Source organism: Acanthopagrus latus, chromosome 9, assembly GCF_904848185.1.
Source record: "Acanthopagrus latus isolate v.2019 chromosome 9, fAcaLat1.1, whole genome shotgun sequence".
Lineage (NCBI taxonomy): Eukaryota > Metazoa > Chordata > Actinopteri > Spariformes > Sparidae > Acanthopagrus > Acanthopagrus latus.
In genome coordinates this window covers 27,307,915-27,334,012 of record NC_051047.1, presented here as the reverse complement: position 1 = coordinate 27,334,012, position 26,098 = coordinate 27,307,915, and the positions used below count along the sequence as shown (strand labels likewise).

The window sequence follows — 26,098 nt, the reverse complement described above, 5'->3', positions numbered from 1 at the left end:
GCCGCCCCTCACTCACTCTTCCTTTGCTTCGCCATCACCACACCTCTGCGATTAGCCCGTCGTTAGGTGCATGCAGACTTGTTTCGAGTTGATTTAGCAGCTGAAACCACAGCCGGGATGTGGCTGCTGACTCGACACACCCTGAGATGGATCACTGGGCACGCAGAAGTAGCTCGCTCTGGAGAGTGACAACTGCATCAAGAGTCCATCCACAGCACACATGACTCGCTTCATTTGAAATTACACGCGCGTGAATCATCGATCGCTCCATTTAGAAACAGTCAGAATAGCCTGGCAGCAGTGATCAGTGATGATCACGCTTTGTGCCGTTTTAAGAGGACATTACAAACAAATACAAGAGCCCTCAACGTCGGTGTTTCCTCACAGTCACTTCTGTGTATTGGGGTCTTTCAGGAGGAGATGGTGGAAACACATCATATTCATTGTCTGGACATATTTCACAAAGGTATTTCAGAAGAGCTCTGCAGGATTTTAATGAGATATGAACGTGAAATCTAAAGTTGGCTTTTCTGTTTGTGGGTTCCTTAAGTGCTCAGGAGCCTACTGAGCAAGTCTGGCTGCATGCATAGAATGAAATCATATATAATAATCTCGTATGTCAGACTGCGTCATATCAACTCTGCTGGAACAGGTATTGAGACAGATAGCACACCTGAGAATAAGCAAACAAAAGCTGTAAGTATGCAAACATACTAAAGCAAGCTGAAGCTGACAAAGGCTCAAACACAGAACTTCCTAAAACATTAACGTGACAAAGTGAAAATAAAAAGGTCCACAACTGTGTTTGTTGGTGACACAGAGGCACAATGGATACCAGTGTCACTGCGAAAACTAGTGGTTGGTCAAATGGTTAGTCGACCAAAAGGAAATTAACTGCAGACTGTTTTGAAATGGGACATTGATTCATGATTAGTGGGAATTATTATTTTTGCATTACAATTTTATTTTAAAAAAATCATGATCGTGTAACATGTGTTTGGATTGTTTTCTTACATCTGGAGTACACAAAGTAGCAGATTTTGCTATTTGGACAAATTGCTTTTTAACAATAAAAACAACTTTAAACTGTCATCTATTGTGCAGCCCTATACTATATCAATTATTTTAGTAATTTTAAAAGGTAAAATGTTAAACATTTACCGGTTCCAGCTTCTCAAATGTGAGAATTTGCTGATTTTCTTTGTCCTTAATGACAGCAAAAGAAGAGTAGCAGCAATTTTAGTACATCACACTGGCTTTGGGAAATAGTGATGAGCATTTTTCACATTTTATAGCCCAAACCATTAATCACTTTATCTTGGAAATAACTGGTAGATTCATTGATAATCAAAATACTTGCAGTACTTGATATCAAACTCCATCCGGTCAGGGCTACAAAATGAAGAACACACTACGATTCTGTTCTTCTGCACAGAGTTTTCACCTACACTTGACCTGTCAGCTCATCAGCAGCACAACCTCATGTTTGTTATGCAAACACAAGAAGTATGTGCAGCAGAGAAAACATCCTGAATGACAGAAGGGTAGACTCTGAAGTTTAGGTCAGGAGAGTGTAAAACACTGTAAAGCTCTGTCTTCAAACAGTTGCTTGGTATTAGAGGCACCCACCCAAAGCTCCATTTATGGTGAATGAATCCATCACCCCCTCTCTCTCTTTCTCTCAAACTAAATAGTTTCCACATTAGTTGCCAAGTGATCAGCTCAGCCTGTGCTGGGGATCCTGTTGGGCTAACAGCACTACACGAGTAGTTTCTCTATCAGCACCGTCGGAGCTTGAAACAAGGAAATGTCATCACCTGCTTTCCACAGGTTGACAGTGCGAATCACTTCATCATTCACAAGATTTACAGCTCCAAGAAAAGACATCAGGAAACACAAAGAGAGTGCTGTTGTGTTTTCTGACCTTCTAAATCATCATATTCTAATCTAAATAATTCACTGTAGGTTAAAAAATATGTATTTATCTAAAATACAAGCAATTTGTCATTTGCAAAAATAGGACAAGACATTCTGCAGAGACTGATATGATCAAATTGTATCAATATATTAGCTGCAGTAGGTTTGGATCACGTTGAGCCAATTGCTGAATGATAACAGAGGGGAGCGCCGTCATTAAAATGCTCCAATCGTTCCTACTTCTACTCTAATTGTGCATCAAGCACAGATCAAATCAGTGGTTAAGTCAGTTTTCTAATGGAAAAATGTCCAACATATTTCATGTATTATTAGTGAATGAAAGAAAATCAATTGATAAGGCAGCAGACTATCTATTACAGGAAAAGTTTAAAACCATCAGATGTAACATGACATGTCAACACTGGTCGTAATAAACTGCTTTCACACCAATGATGTACAGTGGTGACAACACATCCTTATAGAAGTTCTGACCACTTATCTGAAGGCACTGTTTGTGAATACAGGCTGGTGAATCCTTCAGAGAACTTATTAATAATCAACACGACATTGAAGCCTCACTTTCTACAACAGGTAGGGAGCCTTTAAACAGTCCTTACAACATTCAAGACGACATGATGCATTTTTAAAAGATGATTTTAAATTCAACAACAAAACCCAAAATGAGGCCACACTTTTGTTTGGCACAATGTAGGCAGGTTTGCCTGCTACCCAAAGTATTGACTCCTCTTTGTGAAGCCCCATTTCTGCCCACTTGGGCCTTCCAGTACCAGAGGCTGTAACCAGGCCAGATCCAATTAAGCCTCTGCTCCGTGTCCCTCTCTGGTCTCTCTGGCTTCATCGTTTTCTCTCTCAGGCATGTGCCAGACTTCTCAGGACAAAAACAGAGCAGTGAACACACACATTGTAATTTGCAGCACATAAAAACTAGCGTCCCAGCACGACGTACTGTGGCATCACAGCACTGCGACTGCAGCGACACAAACCCAGCTAAAAGCTTTCCACGACCTCGCCGAGATACCGTATGTAGGGCACCGAGGGCAGGCTTGGCTTTGTTCGGGCAGATATCTCTGACATATTTAGGCCCACACAGAGCAAAAGCAGCATATCCCAACATGAAATCAGAGCTTTAGTAAACAATGTGTTCTTACATTCATGGCAGAGAAAGCAACCCGTGGTTAGGCACTGAGAGAAATGCTGATGTAATCACAATTCAGGGTCTGATAAAATTGTGCCCCAATTTGAACTCCAAAATAAAGCACAATCAATCACAGAAGAAGAATGTAATCCAGATCTTTGGTGAGGGGAAACAATAATGTTACGGGCCTGAGAACTCTTTTGCTTTACTGCACAGCAAACAGTAAGAAAAAGTGGAAATTCCTCCTCAAACAAAATAGAAACGGGCCATTATACAGCTGCACAATGAAGAAACTGAGCTCTGCAACAAGCTTTCACTGTAGTGTGGTTGTTTTATCCATTTGCTCTTTTTGACTGAAAACAGACTGTATCTAAATGATCGATAGCCTTTTAAATCAGACAACCGTACAGTTGCTCTGCACTCTTTATCGCCAACGTGAGCATAACTCACAGCTGAATGAGCCGTAACAGACGTTTCCGAATTAACTAAAGGCAGAACAACACTTAAAGCATGCAAAACACAACATCTATGAGTCCACGACTGACAGAAAATATCAGCGGATGGAAAATTAGCTGTTAACTGAAAATATAAAGCCCACGCAGAAATGCACAAGTAATGTGCTTTTGTCTAAAGTAAGATATAAATGGGGAACCATAAAGCCATTTACTTATCATTTAGGGCTCGGACACATCACACCGGCATAAACAAATAAAATACTGTGCCTGTATCTTGGACAAAAAGTTGAACCGCAAAGAGTACAACCGACAGCCAGCTAGCTCGGACGTTGTGCGCCTGTGTGTGGAGATAAAACTCTCCACACCACCAGGTGGCAGTAGTCTGTATTCATCATTCACAAATCGAAACAGGAAGACAAAAAGCAGCAACACTCTTGCTAATATAGCCACTTCTGATCTAGATTAATGTCAAATGGCGCTGTGGGAAGAGGTGGAGGCGAAAAAATATCATGAGAAATAACACTAAAAATGGGTGAAATCATGGATGCTACAGCAACAGGCTCTTTTACTGTTTCTCTTCTCGTGCACTGATTCGCTTCGCTGAACAGCCAATCCGAGGGAAGTCTCTCACCAACAGGCTCGGCGGCAGACTCAACAAGCTCAGCTGACTGAAAAGGGCTGACGAGTGCCAACAGCCTGGCACACACCGCAAAAACTTGCACCACAGACGCTCACTGACAGCCCAACATTCAATGTGTCAGGACCTTGAGGCTAATACTGTCCCATGATCCCTGTAGTTCACTGCTTCATCAGTGGAGTTTACCTTGAAGTTGCTGGAGTTGACCCACGAGCTGGCGATTCCATCCACCATTTTGTCCAGTGCCGTCTGGTCCTGCTCCAGGTCGTGGGACTTCTCCTTGTCCAAAATGTAATCAATGATTTCCTGACCCACCTGCAGCCGGCGGCCCATGTCCTTCTGCAGGACCTGGGCCAGGCAGTTCTCCATGCTGGGCTCTGTCATCCTGGCCTCTGATAACCAACTCCTCAGGCTTCCTCAGTCTGCCTGGATGAATGAATGACTAACTGACTGCCTACTAGCAATCCTCCACTGCTCAAAGCAGCGGGAATGACAGCTAAACAAAAGGAGCCCCAGTTAATGGGTGACCCGGAAAAGGGGAGGAAAAAAAAAAAAAAGAAGAGGCAAGTGTACACAGTCTGTTTGTATTTTTATCCCAGAGGACAGGCCTCCTCTTTGTGTGAAGCGCTAGCTCGCTAGCAAGCTAGTGGCCGTGCCCTAGGGATGGATGGAGCAGGGCTTGGGGAATGGCAGCAATGCAGCATGTGTGTGTCTGGACAGCAGCTGGGGAAAGTTTACTACTCCCTCCCACTTGGGTTCTTTTTTTTTTTTCCCCCTCGTCTTCTCTTCGAGGAGTCTGAGCCAAACCGCTACAGCAGGGGTAGAAGAGGTGGTTTTGGCGAGCGGCGTGCAAGGCAGCAAATGGAGAGGATGGATGGAGAGAAGGCTAGCTTAGAGCTCCATGTTTTGTCCCGGGATCTGCCCTGGAGAGCCCTACAGGAGCAGAAAAAACAACAGAACACAGTCAATTAATTACCTAATCTCTAAAGTTAATAACATTACTACTGATTCCTCCTGGTACATTCTTATCTTTACGTGAAACGAGAGTGAACAAACACAAATGAGTTGTTTCAGAAAGGACGTTTCGGAAACAAATGAGGAGGCCTCCAACAATTGTTTTTTGAATCATGACCACAGTAATTGCTTTGTACAACCAACACTTCAAAACCCATAGATATTAAACTGAAAAAACGTACCCTAAACTTGCTTTAGCCTGTTATTATGAGGTAAATGCTCATAGCACAATCAGTAAACCTCTCTTTCACTACCACAGGGCACAAAATCTCTCAGGAAAGAGAAGGCTGACTGGTGGATCCAGTCAGGCTTGGCAACCCGGCATCATTTTATCTGATTTAACATCTCCATTATACACTTAATGAATTAATAATCTTACATTTTGTTAGTAGTCACTGCCAGAGGTTGCTCGTAAGCATCTGAAATGCTGGGGTTTATTTTATTTCATGGAGATCCTTTATTGATGTGTTTATTTTTGGTAAGTATTATTTGAAGTTGCTGAACCTGCAAAAAGCCACCAGGATAAAGACAAAGCAAGGGAAATGTATTTTTATACCACATTATATAGCCAAAGGTAACACAAAGTGACATTACATAGGTGATGGCACAAGAAAGAAGGTATAAAACATATAAAACTATCATAAAAACAAACAAACACAATCAGCAGCACACAGAATAAAAACTATAAAGAGACAAACTTAAAAACACATTTGATATAAAAGGAAATTAATAAGTAGCAGTGGTGATCTGGTGAATCTTCAGCTTGGACAGAAAGAGGTTAGCATTGTCTGTAGTTTTAGCTGTTGTGATAATTTGTTCCGATTTTCACTCCAAGAACAGCCTGTAATCCAGAACCGCCCAACCTGAGACGTCTGCAGGGTTCATACTGTGTCAAAAGATCTGACAAGTTACTAGGACCCGACACGTTCAGTGATTTATGGACAAGGAATAGTATTTCACGTCTTGTTACAACACTGGCAGCAGCATCTTGGACCAGCTGGAGCTTTCTGATTGATTTGTTGCAAAGAACCCAGTTTATTTTTCAGGAAGGAAAAGCTTTGTTTATATCTATCAGACGCTTTTGTTCAAAGCCACTTGCAGTTATTAATACACAAATTCATACACTGATGGCTGTGGCTGCCATGCAAGGTGCTGACCAGCACATCAGGAGCAGCTTGGTGTTGCCCAAGGACACGTTGACATGCAGACCAGGGGAATCGAACCAGCGACCTTCCAATAACAAGACGCTGTATCGCTGAGCCACAGCCCCCACTTCACTCTCTTTGTGAAGTAATTCGTCCACTCAGCATCTAGTTCGCTACCTTCTTGCAGAAGCTTGGATATGCTCGTAAATTAGGTTATGTAAAGCAGAAGTAGAAGGACTGAAATACAGAAATCTCTATGATTTACCTGAGTAATTGATTGTGAACGTCCTTGAGGATCGATAGACCCCCTCCCCATCCATACCCCTGTGCACAAGGTCAGTTCCATTTAAGTAAAGTCCTTCCCAGTTTGTTATTTAATAAATTGATTGGTCTGTACAAAGCTCTGACCTCAACCCCCATCCAACACCTTCGGGCTGAACCGGGTCACTGACTGTGAGCCAGGCCTTATTGCCCAACATCCGGACAGGACTTCACTAATGCTCTTGTAGCTGAATCAAAGCAAATCCCAGAAGCCAGGGTGCAGAAATCTTTGGGAAAATCCTACCAAAAACAGCTGAGACTGTTAAAGCAGCAGGTCCATAAATAATCACATATGGGTCTAATGTTTGGGTGGATACTTTTGGTTATAGTGTAAGTAAGTCCCCAGAACTTCAGGGGACTTCCAAATAGAGCATTGAGTAAGTTAATTATGCAAAGCCACACACCAGCAGCCACTGATGAGAATTATAGACAGTGCTGCTTAAACAACAAACGTGCTTACGGGAATCAGCGATTGTAGGGAAATCAACAATCAAAAACAAGAAAACCAGACAGTTGAATCACAGCTCTGGATGAACTCCCAACCCAAACACACACCCCCCTTTTCTCTGACAGCATGCTCAGCCCGACAACCAGCGACTGCCGTGGAAACACGGGGGCTGAGCTCCGAAAGATCAAGACACGAGGACGTCACTGTGGTGTTTATTTGCTCCGGCTCTAGACTGCTGGATCATATGCTGACCGGCCTTCTTCACTTCAAATAACCCCGGGCTTTCTGTGTGACAAGATTATCTAGCAGAAAGGAATGCTTCACCAGCCTCTATCACATGCGGGCCTTTGTTCTGGGAGGTGAAAATCAAACCTGCTAATCTCAGAACAGCTAGATACGGGCCAGATTCTACGGACTATGACCCTCTTGGAGCCATAACGTGTGAAATACTTTCTCCTGTTGAAACAACAACTTCTGTGAGAAGTTTCCTTTTGCACTAGTTGACTATGTTAATAATTGCTAAATGTACTTGTTAACAAAACATTGTGTTACCTGAGGAGAGGTATTGCATCAGATGTGCAAAGGGCGCCTAGCTGAAGGCTAATTTCCGACCTGCATCCCTTGTAAGGCCGTGCATGAGTACAGTGATGGGCAGTAATTAAGTATTTTTACTCAATTACTGTACATAAACAGGTAACTTCACCTATTTCTTGCATTAAATGTGTTTACAGGTGAGTACTACTGCGTATGTGGAAGAACAACACTGTAAGGTCTATCTTTAATATTTTGAGGCTCTTTAAACTGGTCAATTTAAGCCATGACAATTCAGCAAAAACACATTTTTATTATGCTTCATTCCAAAAATAATAAATATCAAATCACCCCAAGAAACATTTTTGGCATAAAAACCAAACCCTTTTCATATTGGCTGATGATAGATATATATTGGTGTCAGCGTATATGTTGCTGATATCAACCAACATGACATTTTGGTTTTAAAGAACACAAAACGTGGCTTGCTTAATGATTATTACATTTCAAGTAAAGTTTCCTGTTTCACTTCACTGATGTCATTTTAGACAATAAAGATTCAACTGGATATTTTTTTTTTTTTTTACTATCAGCCCCAAAAGCTGAATATCAGTACAAGCCAAGACAAGTTGTATGTCGTTGTCATGTAATAGCCTCCTTATATGTATATTCTAATAATCAATTTACTTTGAAATCGGTATCAGATATCGATATTTTTTAAGGTTCTGTATCGAGGCTGAACATTTCAGTATGGTGACGACACTGTTTGGTCTGTTATTATAATTATGAAGCTTTAAACTGTTAATTTTCAAGCCATGAAAACTCAACAAAGACACAGATCTGATTCTGCATGATGTCTGATTATAGACATCACCTGTCTTTATCCATCCTCTTTGTTCAGTTCGGACCAGAACCACTTTCACTTTGACAAGCCTCTCATCCCTGACACACACACACACACACATACACACACACACAGTAGAAACACACACAGACACACACCTCTTCTTCTTCTTCTTTTTTCCATCGTTAGCTCCAGCTAGCTCACAGCCTGACCATCACTGCTAGCAATACCCAACGAAGGAGCCCCCATGACAGCTAACGTTACACACACGCCTCTCATGAATTTACACCCCTCCAGCTGTGAAACATTAATTCTCTTTATTGTTTTTAAAAGCTTTTTTAAAAAAATAAAAAATAAAAATAAAAAAAAAACACCTCCCTCCCAGTGTATCAGTGTGTTAGGTGTGTTGGGGAGTACAAGCTAACGCTAGCCTCTAGCCTCTCCTTTCAATGAAACGTCAGTTAACAGACAGGCAGCAGCACAAAGAGAAGAAAATGTGACAAGGAGGCGAGGAGCTGTCCCCCCAAACATCCTCCATGTTTCCGCTCACCATATCCTGCTCGAACACCGCAGCCGGTTCCGGACTCGCAGCTCCCTGTCCTCTGGTCGTGGACAGACAAGTGTTTCGGCCTCAGAATCTCTGCTGTCTTTCTCTTTCTCTCACACTCTCCACCCGGAATTCTGCCTGCAGGACAAGAATGGGATCGTCGTGCGCATGCGCAGTCGATCCAGGGATGATGTTGGCACTTGGAAAACTGTCGCATGGCAATGTTAAAAAAAAAAAAAAAAAAAGCCCCGTCGGTGGTAAAAGGCGACTTCTAGCGACATCTACTGGACATGTGAGGTATGTGGGTGGTGGTTTGGATCCTACAAGTGTTCAGTATTTACATATACAATGTTGAGAGTGAGGATTTAAAGGTTAAAGGTGGAGCTCAAGACAAAATGACAGTACAGAGAAACCGTCCTGAAAATATACTGCAAGTATATTTACTCAAGTAATGTTACTGGTACTTATATTTAGTGTAAATGTGAGTAAAAGCAGAGATATATCATGTTAAAATATTACTGTGAAAGTCATCCATAGGGGGAGTATTTCAATAAAATATGATAAAGTATGTGAAATTACATGTATTTAAAGGTGCACTTTAAAGATAAATATGAATGTATGTATGTATGTATGCATGCATGTATGTGAGTCTATTTCTATTTCTTACTTTTTATTTTATTGTTTATTTTTTACTATCAATATTGTGTATTACAATATTACTGTCCTGGCTGCTGTGATGAAGAAATGTCCCTGTTTGCAGGACAAATAAAGGAAATTCTGATTCTGAAATATCTTCACTGATTGTTTTTAATCTGCCTCAACAAACTAAACAAACTTTGTTTTCATGACTGAAAAAAAAAAAACAATTCATACAGTTTTACTTTGTTAAAATGTGGTGGACCCTGCCACCTTTTCTAGCCTCAAACAGCGTGAGGGCAGCTTGTTCATTCACTTATTGGAAAAAATACATATTTCTAAGTTTGTATTATGACCAAATTTACTCATTAAAACAGGCACTATGCAGTTTTGCAGAAAGAAATTCAAACTCAAAATTGTAATATTTACAATATTAATGAGGTAATAATACAAATACGTACTTTTCCATAACTGAAAAATCAAGCTGTTCTCAGAAGAAGGAAAGGTTTCACTGTTTTCACTGTACACTGTTTGAAGCTAAGGGTGGCAGGGTCCGCCACATATAAACACAGTGAAACAGTGTGAAGTTGTGCTGGCTGCTCAGAGATAACTTTCTGAGAACAGACAAGTTGCACTACGCAGAGATGGAATGTTACCACAGACATTTACTCAAGTAATTAACATCAGACCCACAAACACCAAATACTGTGTCAGGTATAAACTTTCTCACACGACATAATTACTTTTGATTATGCATCTGGTTTATCATCAGAAAAATAATGTATGGTTTATAAAGTTTCTACTTACCAAACACCTTTTGATCACATGACATTCACATTGATTGATCACATTATACAGACTCCAGTAATCACAAATATTTATAAACTATTAATGTGAAGCTACCAGCATTATCCAATAGATAGACAATGCCTTGTTACTGTAAGAAAATAACAGGTGTTGTAACATTAATGATGGTTCTCTGCCATTCAGGTGCACTGAAACTGTGGCAGCTAAATGGAATTCCGCCATGACTTTTTTCTACTGGGACACTTCTATAAAAACATCTGTAGTGAAAAAAAAAGGTGAGTGTTTCATGTCACATTCATTGTATTAGAAGTACAGCTCAAGAGTATTTAATCATTTATTTTTATAGATCATATAGTTTACAAAGCACAATTAAACCACACGTTTAGATCATAAAACAAAAAAACCTGTTCTGTTTAGGTTCAACAGACTTTATGGCAAAGGAAACACCTGCTCCAGGACTTAAATATACATTTGCCATATGTCAAAAGAAGTCCAAGCACAACTGCTGCCTGTAAACCAGGCTCAGTGTGGTGTTTCGAGCACCATCCAGTGCTCACTAACAATTATGGTGGAGTCTCCATTAGAGATCCTTTTTCAACTGTACTGTGATTTCCACACACCGACAGACACACTGTGACTTCAGAACACAGTTCAAAGTTGTCCATACATGATCCAGATGTATGCATCTGTACCCAGCCAGTCTATAAAAGAAGTGAAGATGGATCTTCACTTCTCCTCTGCCTCCTCTTCAGACAGCTCGTCACTCTCCGACTTGTCCTCCTCATTGTCACCACCTTCCTCCTCCTCTGAGGAGCCCTCTTCATCCTTCTCGACGGCTGGCATCTTCAGCACAATTTCATCATCTGCATCGTCGCTGACGACCATCGACTTCCTCCTCTCCAGGAGGGATGGGGTGCAGACCGGTGTGGTGTCCTGAAGTGGAAGAGAGGAGCACATTAGATCGTTCTAATACAGCGCTGATGCTGATATGCTTTGTTAGTTCTTCTGCTGATACAGGATGTTGGTGCATGGGTTTTATCACGCAGCCACGAAATGACACGCAATAAGCATACGCACCACAGTAATGTCGGCACAGTTATCTGACCCCAGATCACTGATTCACCTGGGGTCATTTTCAGTCTGTGCCAAAGTTAAATGTAAAAATCATGAGAGTTCTTCTTACGTCACTACATGTAGAAACATTGATGGAGTCAGACATTTTCTTTGGAGGCAACTGGGCAGCCTGGAAAAACACAGAAAGAACTGAAGGTTAAAATACTGTAATACCAACAACAACACAAGTATAAATGGTTTCTACAGTTATAATCTGAAACTCCTGAGGCAAAAAGTTCTGGTCCAGTTGAGACTGACTGTATTTGCACAGCTGCAACTAATGGTTGATTCATCATTTCAGTCTTTTCCCAAGAAGAAATGTTAATTATTTACTTGTTCCAGCTTCTTAAATGTGAGGATTTGAGTCTTCCAGTTTTAGACTATTGACTGCACAAAAATACAAATCACATCTGAACACAAAAGGACTTCTAGGAAATTGTGACTGTCATTTTTCATTTTCCACATCGTTTTGACATTTTACAGAAAGAACGTTCTAATGCCATCAATACAAAGTGTAAATACTTGTGAACATGTTAGGCAGATTTGTAATGTAATATAGTTTATACTGTATATAATAAATACAATGGACTTGACTTACGAATCCAGGGAAGTCATAGTCGATGCCTTTTTCAGCGAGTCTCTTGCGGAGCTTCGATTCTTTCCGCAGCAGTTTCTCTTTCGTCTTGGCGATCTCCTCTAACGTGTGCTTCTTGTTGTAGCGTGCTACAGCCGGATGGGAGGGCTTTTTAAATTCCCTCTGGGAGCCAACAAACAGCTTCTCGTGCACTTTCTCTGGTTCAATCACGTGACCTGAGAAACAGCAAGCGCATCATCTTAAAGCACCTTTACAGTGCCGAAAGTAAATCATTGCCAAACTGAAGGGTAAAAAAATGGGGATTAAATACTATCATTAAATGTAATAATGTAGTTAATGATAATGCTGTGAAATGCCATATGCCACATTTTATAAATTGAATCAGTGTGTTAGGTGATGTTATGCTTCTATCTGGTGGCTAACTAACAAAACTAGTACATTAACAATACTCACATTTGATGAGTCGCTCCCCCATGAGATAATTGTTCATCGTCTCTGCAACAATTCTGGCGACTTCATCACAGTCAAACTCTACAAACGCGTAGCCTTTGCTTCCACCTGTCTGGAAACAAAGATACAGACAGTGACAGGAAAAAATATGAATATCACACATCTGCATTTGATTCGTCTGACTTCCATTTAAAACATCTTTCCATCTGATGGTTTTACACTGAAAATTAATTCTTGTTTTAATCAGTCTTTTGTTGGAACATGGGTTTTATCGCTCTGCCAAGAGGTGAACAGGTGATAAGCTTTAATGCACCAGAATACTTTAGGCTCAGTTATCTGAACTCAGATCACTGTTACATCTGAGGTCATTTTCAGTCTGAGCCAAACTTCAGAGGGAAAACCCCAAATTCTAAATCACTCATATTATTATTGATTTTTTCAAACTTGGAAGTAAGTTAAGATATAACTTAATGTTATGAATGTACAAATGAAATGTCAGTACGGTGGTCAAAAATGGAAACAGTTTCAGATAGAGTGCATATTCAATACATATACACAGATTACACTCTGATCTCTTACCTTTTTACTCCTGGACAGCCGCAGCCTCAGGACTTTGCCAAACTGTTCAAAGTAAGTTCTGAGCTGAGGCTCAAACAGTCCGAGTGGCAGGTGACCGACATAAATCACTCCAGGAGTCAAACGTTGCCCCTGTACACAGGAAAGACGATGAGTCAGATTTACATTTATCTAACAAATGCACCTTTCAATTAAGATCTGATATAATTTGGCATACTACAGATACATAAGTAAATAACTGGGATTTTAAAACTATGACAAGACAAAATGTCTGTTTTTGACAGATAATGACATAATTTATAAATAGTGGGCTTAAAATCCTGAAGTGACATTAGTCAGAGTCTGTACCAAACAAACGTGCTTTCTTACATGTAGTAAAGAAGATCTGTAGGCCTGGACATCTCTGCAGGACTACAGTTCTTCACTATAAGGCTGTTTTTTCACCCATCTATCAAAACATTGCACACTGTGTGTTTTAGGCTATTTCTGTTACGATTTTTATCATTTACCATTGTAAAAAAAACATGTACCTTGTCTTTGGCTCATGTAAAGTGCTTTTAATTTGAATTTTAAATACACAAAGATCCTTTAAGAAACGCAATCAATAATAGTGTGTTCACTGTAATATGAAGACCTGTGATTCCCTATAACAACCACGACCTATTTTATTTATCATTAAAAATCATTATCATACTGCTAACTCTACTTTAGCTAGCATCGTATTTGAGGCATTATCACTAAATATAAGTATTTATCATCTCTGTGAACTGTAAAATAACATTTAAATGCCCAACAATCAATCTTGTTTGAGTAAAAAAATAAAAGCATGGTGGCATCGTGGCTAAGAAGATTAGCAGTAGCATTTAAGCTAGCAAACATTTCTGATTAATTTGGTCACAAAATCCGACGAGTTACAGATTTAAGCTAAGCGGCAGTTACATTCTGGAGTTAACAGACGTTGTTAGATAAAATAATCAAATAAAAGCTCCGTCATCTAAAGCGACTTTCTATTTGTTTGAGGCCGAACTTCACTTCTGGACCCACCTTGCTACTCTGCTTCTTCTTCGCCTCCTGGACCTTCTTCTTGAACTCGGACTCCTGTTTGGGGTTCAGAGCCAGCAGCTCTTTGGGCGGCTTAGAAAGCGTCTCTGCTTTACTTTCAGTCATTTCGATTAAATACCTACACGAGACATGGACTGTAAAAATGACAACAGCCTCGGTTTAACAGCTCTGTGCGTACCACGTTGATCTCTTCATCCGGCAGTCCATGTGGTGTCGACCAACGAAACGCTGTCGGAAGGTTGGCCCCGGGTAAAGTACGGTGGCCGGCTGTGCGCAGCGCCCCCTACAGGCCTGGAGGATACACGCTGCTATTACAGCTGCAGGAGCAGCGGAGGAAGTTTTTTTTACTTGCTGTTAAATTTAAAGGCAATTTTAAGCAACTTCTTTAATTTATATTCAGCTGCCTTAACAATCGATTACTGGTTAATAATTAATAGTTAATGACATATGTTTTTCCATTAGAAAACTGTTGAAATTATTATGTTTTTTGTATTGTTTTGTATTGGTTAATTCCTTATTTATTCATTTATTCATGTTTGCAGAACTGAAAGTGGGTATATTTATGTATATGTAAATATGTAGATATTGTATGATGAGGGGTAAGTTGGTGCTGGAGAATACATGCCTAAAATTATTGTTACATTATCAGTTTTGGGAATAGTACAAGTTTACTGGAACAAATCAGTATATAAGCTATAAGACATAAGATAATGGTTGATATATACATATACATAAATATATACATATTTGGTTAGAAATGACATATATTTGTATTATATGTACGTGTGTTACATATCATGATTTTCGTATTTTCATTTTTGTATTGGTTGTTTATTTATTTGTTTATTTATTCATGTATGCAGGACTGAAAGTGGGTATAATTATATATATGTAAATATGTAGATATGTATGATGAGGGGTAAGTGGGTGCTGGAGGATACATGCCCACTTAAATTATTATAACACAATTAATTACAGGAATAGTTCATGTTTATTGGCGACAACACAAAGCAATATATAAGTTAATATATATATAAGATAATGGTTGATACATTAAATTATATTTTGCAGGACAAGTTTTGGTTAGAAACTACATATGTTTGTATTATATGTCTATATATTACATATCATGTTTTTTATGAAGCCGATCCATGTTCTGTTAATCTGTGGTCTGACCCAGGTAACTGTCACTCAGGTGCTGTCTGTATAAGTCCCGCCCACAGACTGGGTGATGACAACAGGTGCCGCGCCAATAGGGAGCCTTCTTGCTAATTTCGCGCGCAAAGTAAGACCCGCCCACGACTCAGAGTACCGACTCCCGCCAAAACTTTGACTACCACTTAAAATGTTGCTGTGGAGATTTACTCTGGTTGGAGCTGCTCTTCTCTGAGGACACAACAAGGTAACTGGACCGTTCTGTATTGATCTGCTGTATTGGTACAGTCACCTCCTCATTATATTCACGTCTGTGTGGGAGGTGGACTCCTGAGTTTTTGGATCAATTAGTTTTCACAATCTCTGGTAGTCCTTCCTTACAGATGAAGTTAAAGCTGATGTTGCTTCATATATCCCTGAGTTGGAGCTATTTATTACTTTCATGCATTAGCTAAATAGTTTTACATGTCTGTGGGTTGAAAGAGAGCCAGCCTCCCTCTCATAGCAGAGAGATTTTGTCTCAAATGTTCCCTAAATAACTCTGAACATGAAGCTGGAGATGTGTAATTGAACTGTGCAGCGCTGGGGTAACTTTGGCTTGAAGATTTTGTCCGGTGCACCAAACTCCACAGTGATTTTTAAGGTTTTTTCTCTACCTTGCTTATAACAGGAGTAATTATACAATAAATTAAATTTGGGACACTATTTCAGAACAAGTCGCTAGTTTCAGTAAATTCGGCACGGCTTTTTTAAAATTAAATCATTTTTAAGACGGCATGAAACCTGGTTAGCTAACAGTTACTGATAAGTGACACAGTGGTTGTGTTTGCTGTTAGCTAGCTGTTGCAGAAGCACTGCAGGGTTTGGGAAACATGTAACCATCGGCTCAGCTGCCCTCATTAACTGGTAACGACATATTGACCTTTATTACATTTATTTATGTAATTCTCGAACTACATCGAAGATTATGAACTTAATGTTTTGTTCGGTACGCCAAACCTCCATTGTAATTTTGAAGACTTTTACTCAGCTGTGTTTATCACCAGAATAATGCCGCAGTAAATTCAATTTGAGACACTATCCTAAAACAAGAAGCTGGTGTTGGTAAATTCGGCATGAAACTTTTTTTTTTTTTTTTTAAATTAGCTCATGTTTTAAGAAGGCATGAAACCTGGTTAGCCCTGAACATGGGGAAATGCTCTGAATACAGCACAGTCAGCTGTGTTTAATAATATGTGTGTAGGTTAGTGTCACCTCTCTGTCTTCTCTGATCACATTAATGAACACTAACAGCAGCTCTGTGAGAGGTTTATAACGTTATATCAGCAGCTGATATGAAATATACCTGAAAGTCCTGCCTGTAACACCATGTAGCACAGATATGAGGTCATTTTGAGCAGCAGATGTAGTTTATCCTCACAATATGCAGCCTTATTGTAGTCTTTAAACAGAGTACTTACTAATATAAAAAGGGATCTGAAATAATTCTTAAAGGTGTGTTAGTCAAGATAGTTTACAGGATCCTGCTCAGTTTGCACTGGTAATTGTCAGAATATTAATGTACATGTTTTACGTGATCAAAGCAAAGGATTATTATTTTTTTTTTAATGTATTAAATATGATCTTAACATAAATGTGTTTTGTCTATTTCAGGAGTCTGGCCAGCACACTAAGGGGCCCTGAGAGACCAAGGCATGGTGGAGCTGAGCTTCACCCCTGAACAGAACAGTCCTGAGCAGTCTCACTGTCTCTCACATCCCAAGGTAAAAAGCATCTTAAGTACTGAACCAGTCAATTATACTTATGTTTTGTGATGTTTACAACAGCCAGTTCTAACGTATAAAAAGTTTAGGATCATACAGTAAAGTGTGTGAATGTGCAGGTTCATGTGAAATGAGAGAAACTGCCGGAAGCTGTTGTGGAAGCCAGACAGGAGTCTTCTTCTCAGACCTTCATGGAGTCGTGATGTGATATTATAGTGCTTCCTCCTCTCCCTCAGTGAAACGCGGGACTTCTCTTCTGTGTTCCCATGAGCCCTGTGCTGACGAGTTTAGTGTTCAGAACTGTGCAGAAAGTTGACCAAGAAGCAGCTCCAGGTGGATCGAGCTCTGAGGAGAGATACCTGGTCTCACAGAGACCAAACAAAGGTCAGTGCCTGCAATGGAGGTGCAAGAATTAAAGGCAGAAAGTGTAAGATTTGTCAGTTGCTGCTGATTAATACTCTCGGATCAGTAAATGATTCTAGAGGATAGTCGAGTCTCATTCACAGGTGGTTGAATATCGACAGTTTGGGTCGGCAGAAGCCACTACAGTGTCACTGTTGGGAGACTAGTCTCTCAAACAGCGGAGACGAGCCGCCACTCCTCTCTGCTTCAGTTCTGTCATTTTCTCTTTGATAAACACCACCCACCCAAACACTGTTGCAGACCAGTTTCACCCCCTCATGGCAACAGCGCTCCTTGATCGCAGCGGCTTCCCAGCAGAGTACAACGAGCCTGTAGCACTGCAGACGCAACCCAGGAACGGTCCGAGGAACCTGATGAAGAACTCAAGGTGTCAGACTGGCCTCCTTATTCCCAGGATCCTAATCCAGTTGAGTCAGAACCAAGTCCCATCAACGATCCTTCTCGACTCAGACTTGTTATGGTGCATCAATCGACAAATTAGTCGAATTACATAGTGGTTATCATAAAAACTACTTATTAATGAAACAAATTAGACACATTTTATTTTCAGTTAATTCCTCCTGTTGTGTAACGTTGTGGTACAAAAGGAAGGAAGGCGGAGCAGCAGAGGAGGTGGAGAGAGAATAAAAGCATGGGGGGTGGAGTGTTTCCCAGTGAACTCAGCGGTGCACACAGCAACATCAGTGACTCTGAGCTCATGACATGGCAACAAAAATCATCTACTTCACGGTGAACGGGAGACCAGAGCAGGCTGAGTTCCCACTGGACTGCCCGGCCCAGGATGTCAAAGGTAGGAGCAGGAAGCAAGGTTACCGTTTAAATAAGTTCATTTCTATATATTACATAATGCATGTGTGGTATGTCTGCGTGCAAATATACACACATATACCATTATAGTGCACTTATCTATCTTTTTAATATGGCCTTTATTTATGTAATGTACCTTTTCCATACGTCTCCTATCTTTTGGACTTTTTGAAAGATACATTTAATATAAAAATCTGATCCATTATCACTGACGCTCAGTTTGAGTTGAATTAACTGAAGACAGTTCATTGACAGTTTTCTGTGGATCAGACACACAGATGAGTCGTTACACGAGCTGATTAAAGACTTGTGTAAGTGTTGTGGAGGTTGTCTGAGCTACAGGCAGCGATACAGCTGCCACTGACAGCTCCTCGTCGGCTTCACATGTTCTTCATGCGTGCTTCGTCTCAAGTGGGGAGGAAGGCAAAAAAACACATTATTTAAGAGCTCATATACAACATTAATGTAAGCATTTATTATTTTCTAGAAACAGTTGTTTGTTATTGGGAGTTAAAACATGTTGATTAGAGTGTCGTCAGTCTAACTGAAGAGTGTCAATGCATCTGTGGCAGACTCACATAAAAGTAGTACCACACTTTAATAAGGCAGACTTCATAAAGGGCTCATAATTAAAGTAATTTACAGATGCTTATTGATCAGCTAGAAGCCATTATGATTAGCCATTGGTCATCCTTTGTATTTGGTGATCATGCAGTCTATGCTCGTGCCTTTAACCTGGCATTTCAAAAGATGCTCTTGTTATTGTTTTTTCTCCGCATGTCTAATCAAAAATATCAGGTTATGTGGGCTGTCCTGACATCTTGTCAAAATGTCCTGTTGAAATTAATGGTGAGCCGTCCTTTCCAGATCTGTTCCGCTCTGCAGCCGAGGCGGGACCCCACGACATCCTGAAGCTGTACAACCCCAGAGGCAACATAATCAACATCTCCCCGAGTCTGGAGCCCAACAGCCCCAACTCCTGCTACAAGCTGGAGGTGGTGGCCTCCGACTGCAACAGTGAGCCGTTAGGTATCTTTAATTCTGCATCATGGGAATCGCAGTGATTGGGTTTATGTGGAAAAAAAATGAATAAACTTTGACAGTCTCCATCTTTACTTTTGATCTCAGGTGCAGAACTTGCCGGTGCACTCGGATTTGACCTCTTGTCCATGGAGAAAAGGTAGGCGAGGTGGAAAATAAGAGAAACATGATATTTGGATTCATCATTCTTTGAACAAAGAAGCCATTAATTTCCTATAATGTCTCTTAACACCTCACTGAATGTGTGGGATCTCAGACTTCAGGGCCTGGAGAAGAAAATCTTGATCGAGGCCGGTGAGACTCCTGCAGTCGTGTACGAGATGAAGAAACAGATCGACTCATTCCGGGAGAAACTGGAGGTACAGACCAAGTGATCGGGGGTTTTAAAACTGCTCTTTAAATGTGGCCAAAAGAACATGGAACTTTTTAATGTGATGATATAATGGCACCATCATCTGAATATGGAGTTTTAAAATCTTCACAGAAATTCAAACATTACAAACTTGAGCCAACAGTCAGAAAAAGATCATTGCTTTGAGATTTGGTGCAGACGTTTGTGGTTCCCGGACAACGCATGTTTTGATGTAATGACCGATGTGTTAATCTGACCTCCTGCCTCTGGATTCTGGTGACTGGATTCATGGTTGTTTTTCCTCAGAGTGTGGAGCATCTGAGCTGGCTGGGGTTGTTTAAAGACCTGTCAGAGGGAACACACAAGCCCTCCCCGTTCTACCACAAGAGAACCCTGCGCAAGACCAGGAAGGAGTGTGAGCATGTACGGGAAAAGTTTCTCCAAATGAGGCACGTTCACATGCAGAACTCACTTGTGCGACCAAATATTACGTTTGAATATCTAGTAATCGTGCTTTGTTGTCACCCTGCAGCTCCCTGGAGGTATCAGACGAAGTGAGGCAGTACTTAAAGACTCCAACCTTTGATAACTGGTGAGTTTGGAGACGTTTTAATGTCACCTGCAGCTACAGTCTTCATCACTGTGACGTCTTTGCGCCTGTGTGATCAGGAGTAAAACCACTCGGTGCACCTGTGTCCTCAGTGTGATAGAAAGACGGTCAGCTAATGGAAGTCGTGCTCAACATGCACCTCTGATGCGTTTCTGAAGAGGATGTGAGCTGCTCTCTTTTCTTCCAATAGGCACACTCATTTCAATATAAATAGGCCTGCAAAGGGCTCACAAATCAAAAGAAGGTCTTCATAAAAGGCTTAATCAACACACCATGTTTGAAGTGTGCTTTATGGAGAGGAAGCGCATGTAACATTCAGTCAGGCCTGGTCATCATTTCATTTGTTACAAAAAGCTTTTAAAACAAACCCACAATAGTGTTGATAAAGAGATATGTGATTATGAACAGAAAACTAAAGCTTCGAGCCGCTCATCATCATAGTAAATTACAGGATTCCTTTGAAACCCTGATAAAATGTGCTTTTCTTTGCCTCCCTTTGTGTGAGATTAGGGGCGTTATAAAAGATGAACCTGGTACTCTACATTTTTGCCTCTATCAATAAAGTTGGTTCAAATTAATTATATATCAGGATCTCAGCGCAAAAAGACGTTGAGCACCAGTGCTGCTCATTTGTGGAAAGAGCGCAGGAGATCTAAAAGGAAATTATTGACATATGTTGTTTGTGTTTTGTGTGTGTGTGTGTGTGTGTGTGTGTGTGTGTGTGTGCAGGCAGTGGGAGGATGCAGAGATCATGGTGCTCCTGCAGGTCATGTACACAGATCTGGACTTCATCGCGACCTTCAACATTGAGCCTCAAGTTCTGCAGCAGTTCCTGTTCGAAGTCTACAGAAGATACAACAACATCCCCTTCCACAACTTCAAGCACTGCTTCTGTGTTACACAGATGGTGAGTGTGTGTGTGTGTGTGTGTGTGTGTGTATTTGTATTATAGAGCGACTTTTCATCAGGGCAAATCATAGCGAGCTCAACTGTGTCTGTAATCATGAAATTGTACAATTACGCCATCAGCTTAGAGCTAATTGGTGAAGGACATCCAGCCTTCAGGGTCAAGAGGTGACTGTGGTTATTTATCCCAGACATCCATGGAGGAGGACACTTAGACTGAGCTATCCACTGCACATTTTCTTTTGGAGACTAATCTTCCTGTTTGATCAGTGTTACCTTTTTTGTAAATAAACAATTTTCTAGTGCAACAGCTACATCGTTTTTCTTTTCCCCTCCTTTATGCTCGTTTTATTTTAACTATGTCCGTCCCTTCATCCCGTGGCCTCATGATGTAACAGTGGCACATTTGAACACAATCACAGAGGAATAGGGCCAATTTCTGCAGCTCTGTAAAGCTTTTAGCTCATGGTTTTGACAAACAACTCTAAATGGAAGCAATTCTTTCGAGCAAAAAAGAGAGGTCGTTGATAGTTAATTTCCAGGAGTCAACAGATGGTTTTGGAGAAAAGGCAAAATAACATATTTCGAACTGGGGAATAGGTTTTACAGGACATCAGGACATCACAAGTGAAAGAGCCTGGTATTATTCTCAAGAGTTGCAAAGATTATGTTGTTCATGAATGCTGAATATGTAAGTGAGCAGTTGTTTGCTAACATGTAAGCTGTATGAAACTGTGGTTGCTGTGAATCCAACTGTAGTCGTGTCAAACAACACGCTGATTTACTGTCCATCAAAATAATCTTCTCAAAGCTTAATATTTCTATATAGAAAATGTTGGTCGTCCATTAACTTTATTGAGCTTTTAAGCATCTTTCAGCCAATAGTTTTGGGGCACAGACCCACTCAGTGTTATAATCTCAGATATTTTATGCAGACGTTAGTTGAAATCAAAACAGAGCTGAACAGATGAGATCCAACAGGTTTTTTGCAAACATGTCAGCTGTAACATCTTTATAAGCTTGTTATTGTTGTGTTTGTCGCTTGTTCCACTGTGCTGAGACGGACACAAAGTATGCAGCCTTTAACAGCTGAACGTTTCCAGCCTGTTGTTCACTGTTTCTGTGTGTCTGAGCAGATGTATGGTTTGATCTGGCTGACTGACCTGAGGAGTAAGATGGACAGCGTCGACCTGCTGATCATGTTGACCTCTGCAGTCTGCCATGACCTCGACCACACAGGATACAACAACGCCTATCAGGTGCATTAAATCTGCTCTTTGTGCATCGACTTTATTTAGCGTTAATCAGAAACTCCAATAATTGACTGATGTCCCGCCACGTTTCAGATAAACGCTCGGACTGAACTCGCTCTCCGCTACAATGACATCTCTCCACTGGAGAACCACCACTGCGCTGTAGCTTTTGAGATACTGGAGAAGGTAAAGATGACGACACGCTGCTGGTTCTAAACTTTCTGTCCCAGCAGACATTAAACAACATGATGTCAGTTTTAGTTGTCGATAACCAAAACGATTTTGTGTTTTGTAGACAGAGAGCAACATCTTCAGAAATCTGTCCATGGATCAGTACAAACAGATCAGAGAAGGAATCATCAAGTGAGATCATCTTTCTGGTTCCTTCAGCACGCACATTATCTCGTATTAGTTAATAATAATAGTTCCTAATGAAAATGTCACATTGGAAATTTGCCCTTTCCACCTTCCACATTCCTGATTTGAGTATTTTAACATGTGAAAATAAAATAATGTCTTTTATTGGCTTTTTTTTCACATATACATTGAAGATAAATTATGGCACATGAACTCAACCTGAACAAACTAGAATTGACTGAAATCTGGGCCACAGTTCATTCTGTTCTGGTGGGCTGTATCTGCCCAGGCTCGAGCTGGTTCTGGTTTATTCAGTTTGCTCTTGGCTGACACGAGGTTGTGTCATGGCTGCTTTTGGCTCAGTTCTGGCAAACAGTAGCGGACCACCCCAGCGCCACCATCCCACGTGCTGTGTGGGCTGGTTGAGGGTGTCTGATACAGTTTTGGTATCTGGGATACGTTCAGACATGATTTGCTTTTCTTTTTAGATGTGGATTAGTATTTCAATATGGGGAAATATTCACTCAGTTTTTGATTTTTTTTATTCTGTCATAATTGCAGATGCATCCTGGCCACTGACATGACGAGACACAACGAGATTCTCAACAAGTTCAAGTCCATCCTGCCGGCTTTTGACTTCACCAGCAAGGAGCACCGAGAAGTGGTGAGAGGAGCAAATGTAAACACAAACCAAACACGATTACAAGCATGAAGCTGTTAGATACCTGAGTCTTTCCTGTTGTGTGTGTGTGTGTGTGTGTGTGTGTGTGCAGCTGATGATGATTCTGATCAAAGTGAGCGATATATCCAACGAGGCGCGGCCCATGGAGGTGGCCGAGCCCTGGTTGGACTGTCTGCTGCAGGAGTTCTACAACCAGGTAACTAAATCCCATTGGATGTAAAGACACTTGATACAAAGGCAACACCCAACTAATAGTTTGAGAACTTTAAGAGACTGTTTCTGGTTTTCCTGACATGATTTAAAAATGAAATGTTTGTGTGGTTTTAGTACATTTTAAATTCGTCCACCAGGGCTTTTAAAATCAACAAACTCCTAAAGCTTTTTGTGAGATTTTCTGCTTCAACTCGTGAAAAATGTGAGCAAAAACATGATGATATAATAACCAGTGATTCCAACTGTGTCGTCTATCTTCCCCCAGAGTGATATGGAGAAGTTAGAGGGTCTTCCGGTCACCCCCTTCATGGACCGGGACAAAGTCACCAAGCCTTCATCTCAAACAGGCTTCATCAGATTTGTGCTTCTGCCTCTCTTCATCGAGCTGGCCAACCTCTTCCCCTGCTTGGAGGTAATTTATTTAAAAGATTCAGAGACAAACCAACGCTAAGCAGCGTTACGTTAAGTTCACTCTCTCGTTTATTCATTCTGCAGCAACACATTATCGACCCAGTGCGAAAAGCTCTGGATTACTACACAGAGATGGAGAAAGCTCTGGAGAGGGAGAAACAGAACCGGACCATCTGTGAGAACGCAGCCAAGAATAAGGAGACGGCGGCGGGCAGGCAGAGCTCAGCTGACGGCCACACGGACGCTGCCGGACCCGATGCCTCAAAACCAGACGCACAGTGAGCTGTGATTGGACGGCGACTCAAAGACTCAAAGAACTGACTCTCATCTAAAGATCGTATGATTTTTTTATTGATTTGAGCCATTTAAATCTGTACTTTTGTATATTTATTTACTGGGCTAAGATCAAGTATGTCTTTCCTGTTGTAGTTTTTGGTGTATGCACGCAAATATGACGTGATGAGATGAACATATTACTTTATGATTCTACTGAAAAGTTCAATACAAATGCTCAACATATTTAAAAGAGTAGAGCAACATATACGAATTTGCTGATATTCTATTTTATTACAGAGACAGATGAAATCTTGGATTATAAATACGTACATTTCAGCAAATATTGCACTATTGATGTATTGTCGAGGTAAACCAGTCATAAGTGACATTTCTTATTAAAAATCTCCAGTGTTGTGGGTTTGGTTGTGATGCACAGGTAATAAAACACACACCAGGTGTTGCCTTTTGCTCTTGTACCATGTGTTTGTAGTAACCTTGTATTTGTTTTTTTGTGTGATCTACACTGGAGGGATCGGTTGTGTAACTGTGGCTGATTAAAGCGTGTTAACGTTAATGCTCGGGGTGACTGTAGGAGTAACAGTTCAGTGTCAGCAGCTCCAGAATAGACCACTGGACTGTAGGGGTCACCACAGGTCCTGTGATGTCAGTCAGTCAATCAGAGTTATAGACAATAACACAGTAAAAACACTGTGATACATATATTTCTGTCACATGTACTACACTGGTTCTGTAGCAGCACATTCATAACCAGATTTTTTTCATCTCATAAATAATGGAAGTGCAGGAGTAGTCTTTGGTATATTGAGAATAATTTCCCAATTCAGAAGATGTTAATACTGTATGTCAATCATTAACTGAAAAAACACATTGAACGCATTCATTTTCTCTGTATTTCCATCTCCATGAGTTTGATTACAAACCTCTAAGTTGCCGTACTTTAATGAGACCTTCATCCCTGTTTGGTCATTCCTTCATTTTCTAAAACATGACCTGTAAGACAGCTGTGTCGAACCAACAGGGTCAGGTGTTGGTCTAAAGCTTCGAGGCCTATGTAAGTGTAGGAATATTTACAAATGATCTTATACCACAAAACCTCACAGTAAATAACAAGAAGTTTACTATAAAATGAAAACATCACACTGTAAACAATCATATGGAACTCGGCTTCTTGTTGGCAGTCTATATTTATTTTTGCTGCTGTTTGTGTTCACAGTGAATTAATAAGCGGATGAATGCCCGGTTACGTAGGAATGGGAATACACTTTTTGTGTATTTGTGAAAACTGTGAGTGAAAACAACCTGTTGCATTAATTTTTTCTGTCATTTTGTGGGCGTAATTCAAACCCTTGAAACCCAAAAATATCAAAATGTGAACATCTGATGGGACAAACTAATCAGAATTTTGATCCAAACTCAAATCATTCGCAGTTCCTCTTTCACGTCTTCATCTTCAGATAAAGACAAGTTTGATTCAATCAAGTTAAATTTGGATTATTCTGTGTAAGAAGCACACATATATCTTCTCAAAAATGAACAGAAAGAACCAATACGGTGTTTCAGCTTGAAAAGTGGGG

At 40.6% G+C, this 26,098-nt stretch overlaps 3 protein-coding genes and 2 non-coding genes across 46 annotated transcripts in view; 1 reads left to right on the top strand and 4 right to left on the bottom strand.

The window, feature by feature from the left end:
* clasp1a (cytoplasmic linker associated protein 1a) overlaps positions 1 to 9,214 on the bottom strand; it is an 80,900-nt gene extending 71,686 nt beyond the window's left edge. For 18 of the 34 annotated variants that reach the window (XM_037109835.1, XM_037109827.1, XM_037109831.1 and 15 more), the window contains exons 1-2: positions 9,019 to 9,212; positions 4,352 to 5,098 (exon numbers count right to left, since the gene is read on the bottom strand). In XM_037109835.1, coding sequence (XP_036965730.1) covers positions 4,352 to 4,549 — 198 coding nt within the window. In that variant the 5' untranslated portion in view covers positions 4,550 to 5,098; positions 9,019 to 9,212. Of the gene's footprint in view, positions 1 to 4,351; positions 5,099 to 9,018 lie in introns of all 34 variants that reach the window. The other 16 variants (XM_037109837.1, XM_037109856.1, XM_037109842.1 and 13 more) reach the window with 4 other exon arrangements.
* Positions 9,215 to 10,774: 1,560 nt separating this feature from the next.
* On the bottom strand, positions 10,775 to 14,494 carry nifk (nucleolar protein interacting with the FHA domain of MKI67). Its single transcript, XM_037110072.1, has 6 exons — positions 14,237 to 14,494; positions 13,196 to 13,324; positions 12,620 to 12,728; positions 12,170 to 12,381; positions 11,642 to 11,701; positions 10,775 to 11,391 (listed from the first exon to the last, which is right to left on the bottom strand). Exons 1-6 carry the CDS (start codon positions 14,357 to 14,359, stop codon positions 11,185 to 11,187), a joined length of 840 nt encoding a protein of 279 aa, XP_036965967.1. The 5' UTR covers positions 14,360 to 14,494; the 3' UTR covers positions 10,775 to 11,184.
* On the bottom strand, positions 11,475 to 11,602 carry LOC119026527. The gene has a single exon (XR_005077179.1). It is a non-coding gene; the product is annotated as a small nucleolar RNA ACA64 (small nucleolar RNA).
* LOC119026526 lies at positions 12,866 to 12,996 on the bottom strand. Its single transcript, XR_005077178.1, has one exon. It is a non-coding gene; the product is annotated as a small nucleolar RNA ACA64 (small nucleolar RNA).
* Positions 14,495 to 15,537: 1,043 nt separating the features above from the next.
* LOC119026005 (high affinity cGMP-specific 3',5'-cyclic phosphodiesterase 9A) lies at positions 15,538 to 24,984 on the top strand. 9 transcript variants are annotated; one of them, XM_037110066.1, is made up of 18 exons: positions 15,538 to 15,656; positions 17,063 to 17,172; positions 17,409 to 17,556; positions 17,836 to 17,962; positions 18,183 to 18,385; positions 19,270 to 19,431; positions 19,531 to 19,582; positions 19,700 to 19,802; positions 20,102 to 20,244; positions 20,328 to 20,387; positions 21,135 to 21,312; positions 22,448 to 22,570; positions 22,658 to 22,750; positions 22,860 to 22,927; positions 23,483 to 23,585; positions 23,695 to 23,799; positions 24,082 to 24,228; positions 24,312 to 24,984. In XM_037110066.1, the coding sequence occupies exons 5-18, from the start codon at positions 18,298 to 18,300 to the stop codon at positions 24,507 to 24,509; spliced, it is 1,623 nt and encodes a 540-aa protein (XP_036965961.1). In that variant the 5' UTR covers positions 15,538 to 15,656; positions 17,063 to 17,172; positions 17,409 to 17,556; positions 17,836 to 17,962; positions 18,183 to 18,297; the 3' UTR covers positions 24,510 to 24,984. The 9 variants fall into 9 exon arrangements, with proteins under 9 accessions (XP_036965961.1, XP_036965958.1, XP_036965959.1 ...); XM_037110063.1 differs by having other exon boundaries at positions 17,836 to 18,001; XM_037110064.1 differs by having other exon boundaries at positions 17,836 to 18,055.
* The last annotated feature ends 1,114 nt before the right edge of the window (positions 24,985 to 26,098 follow it).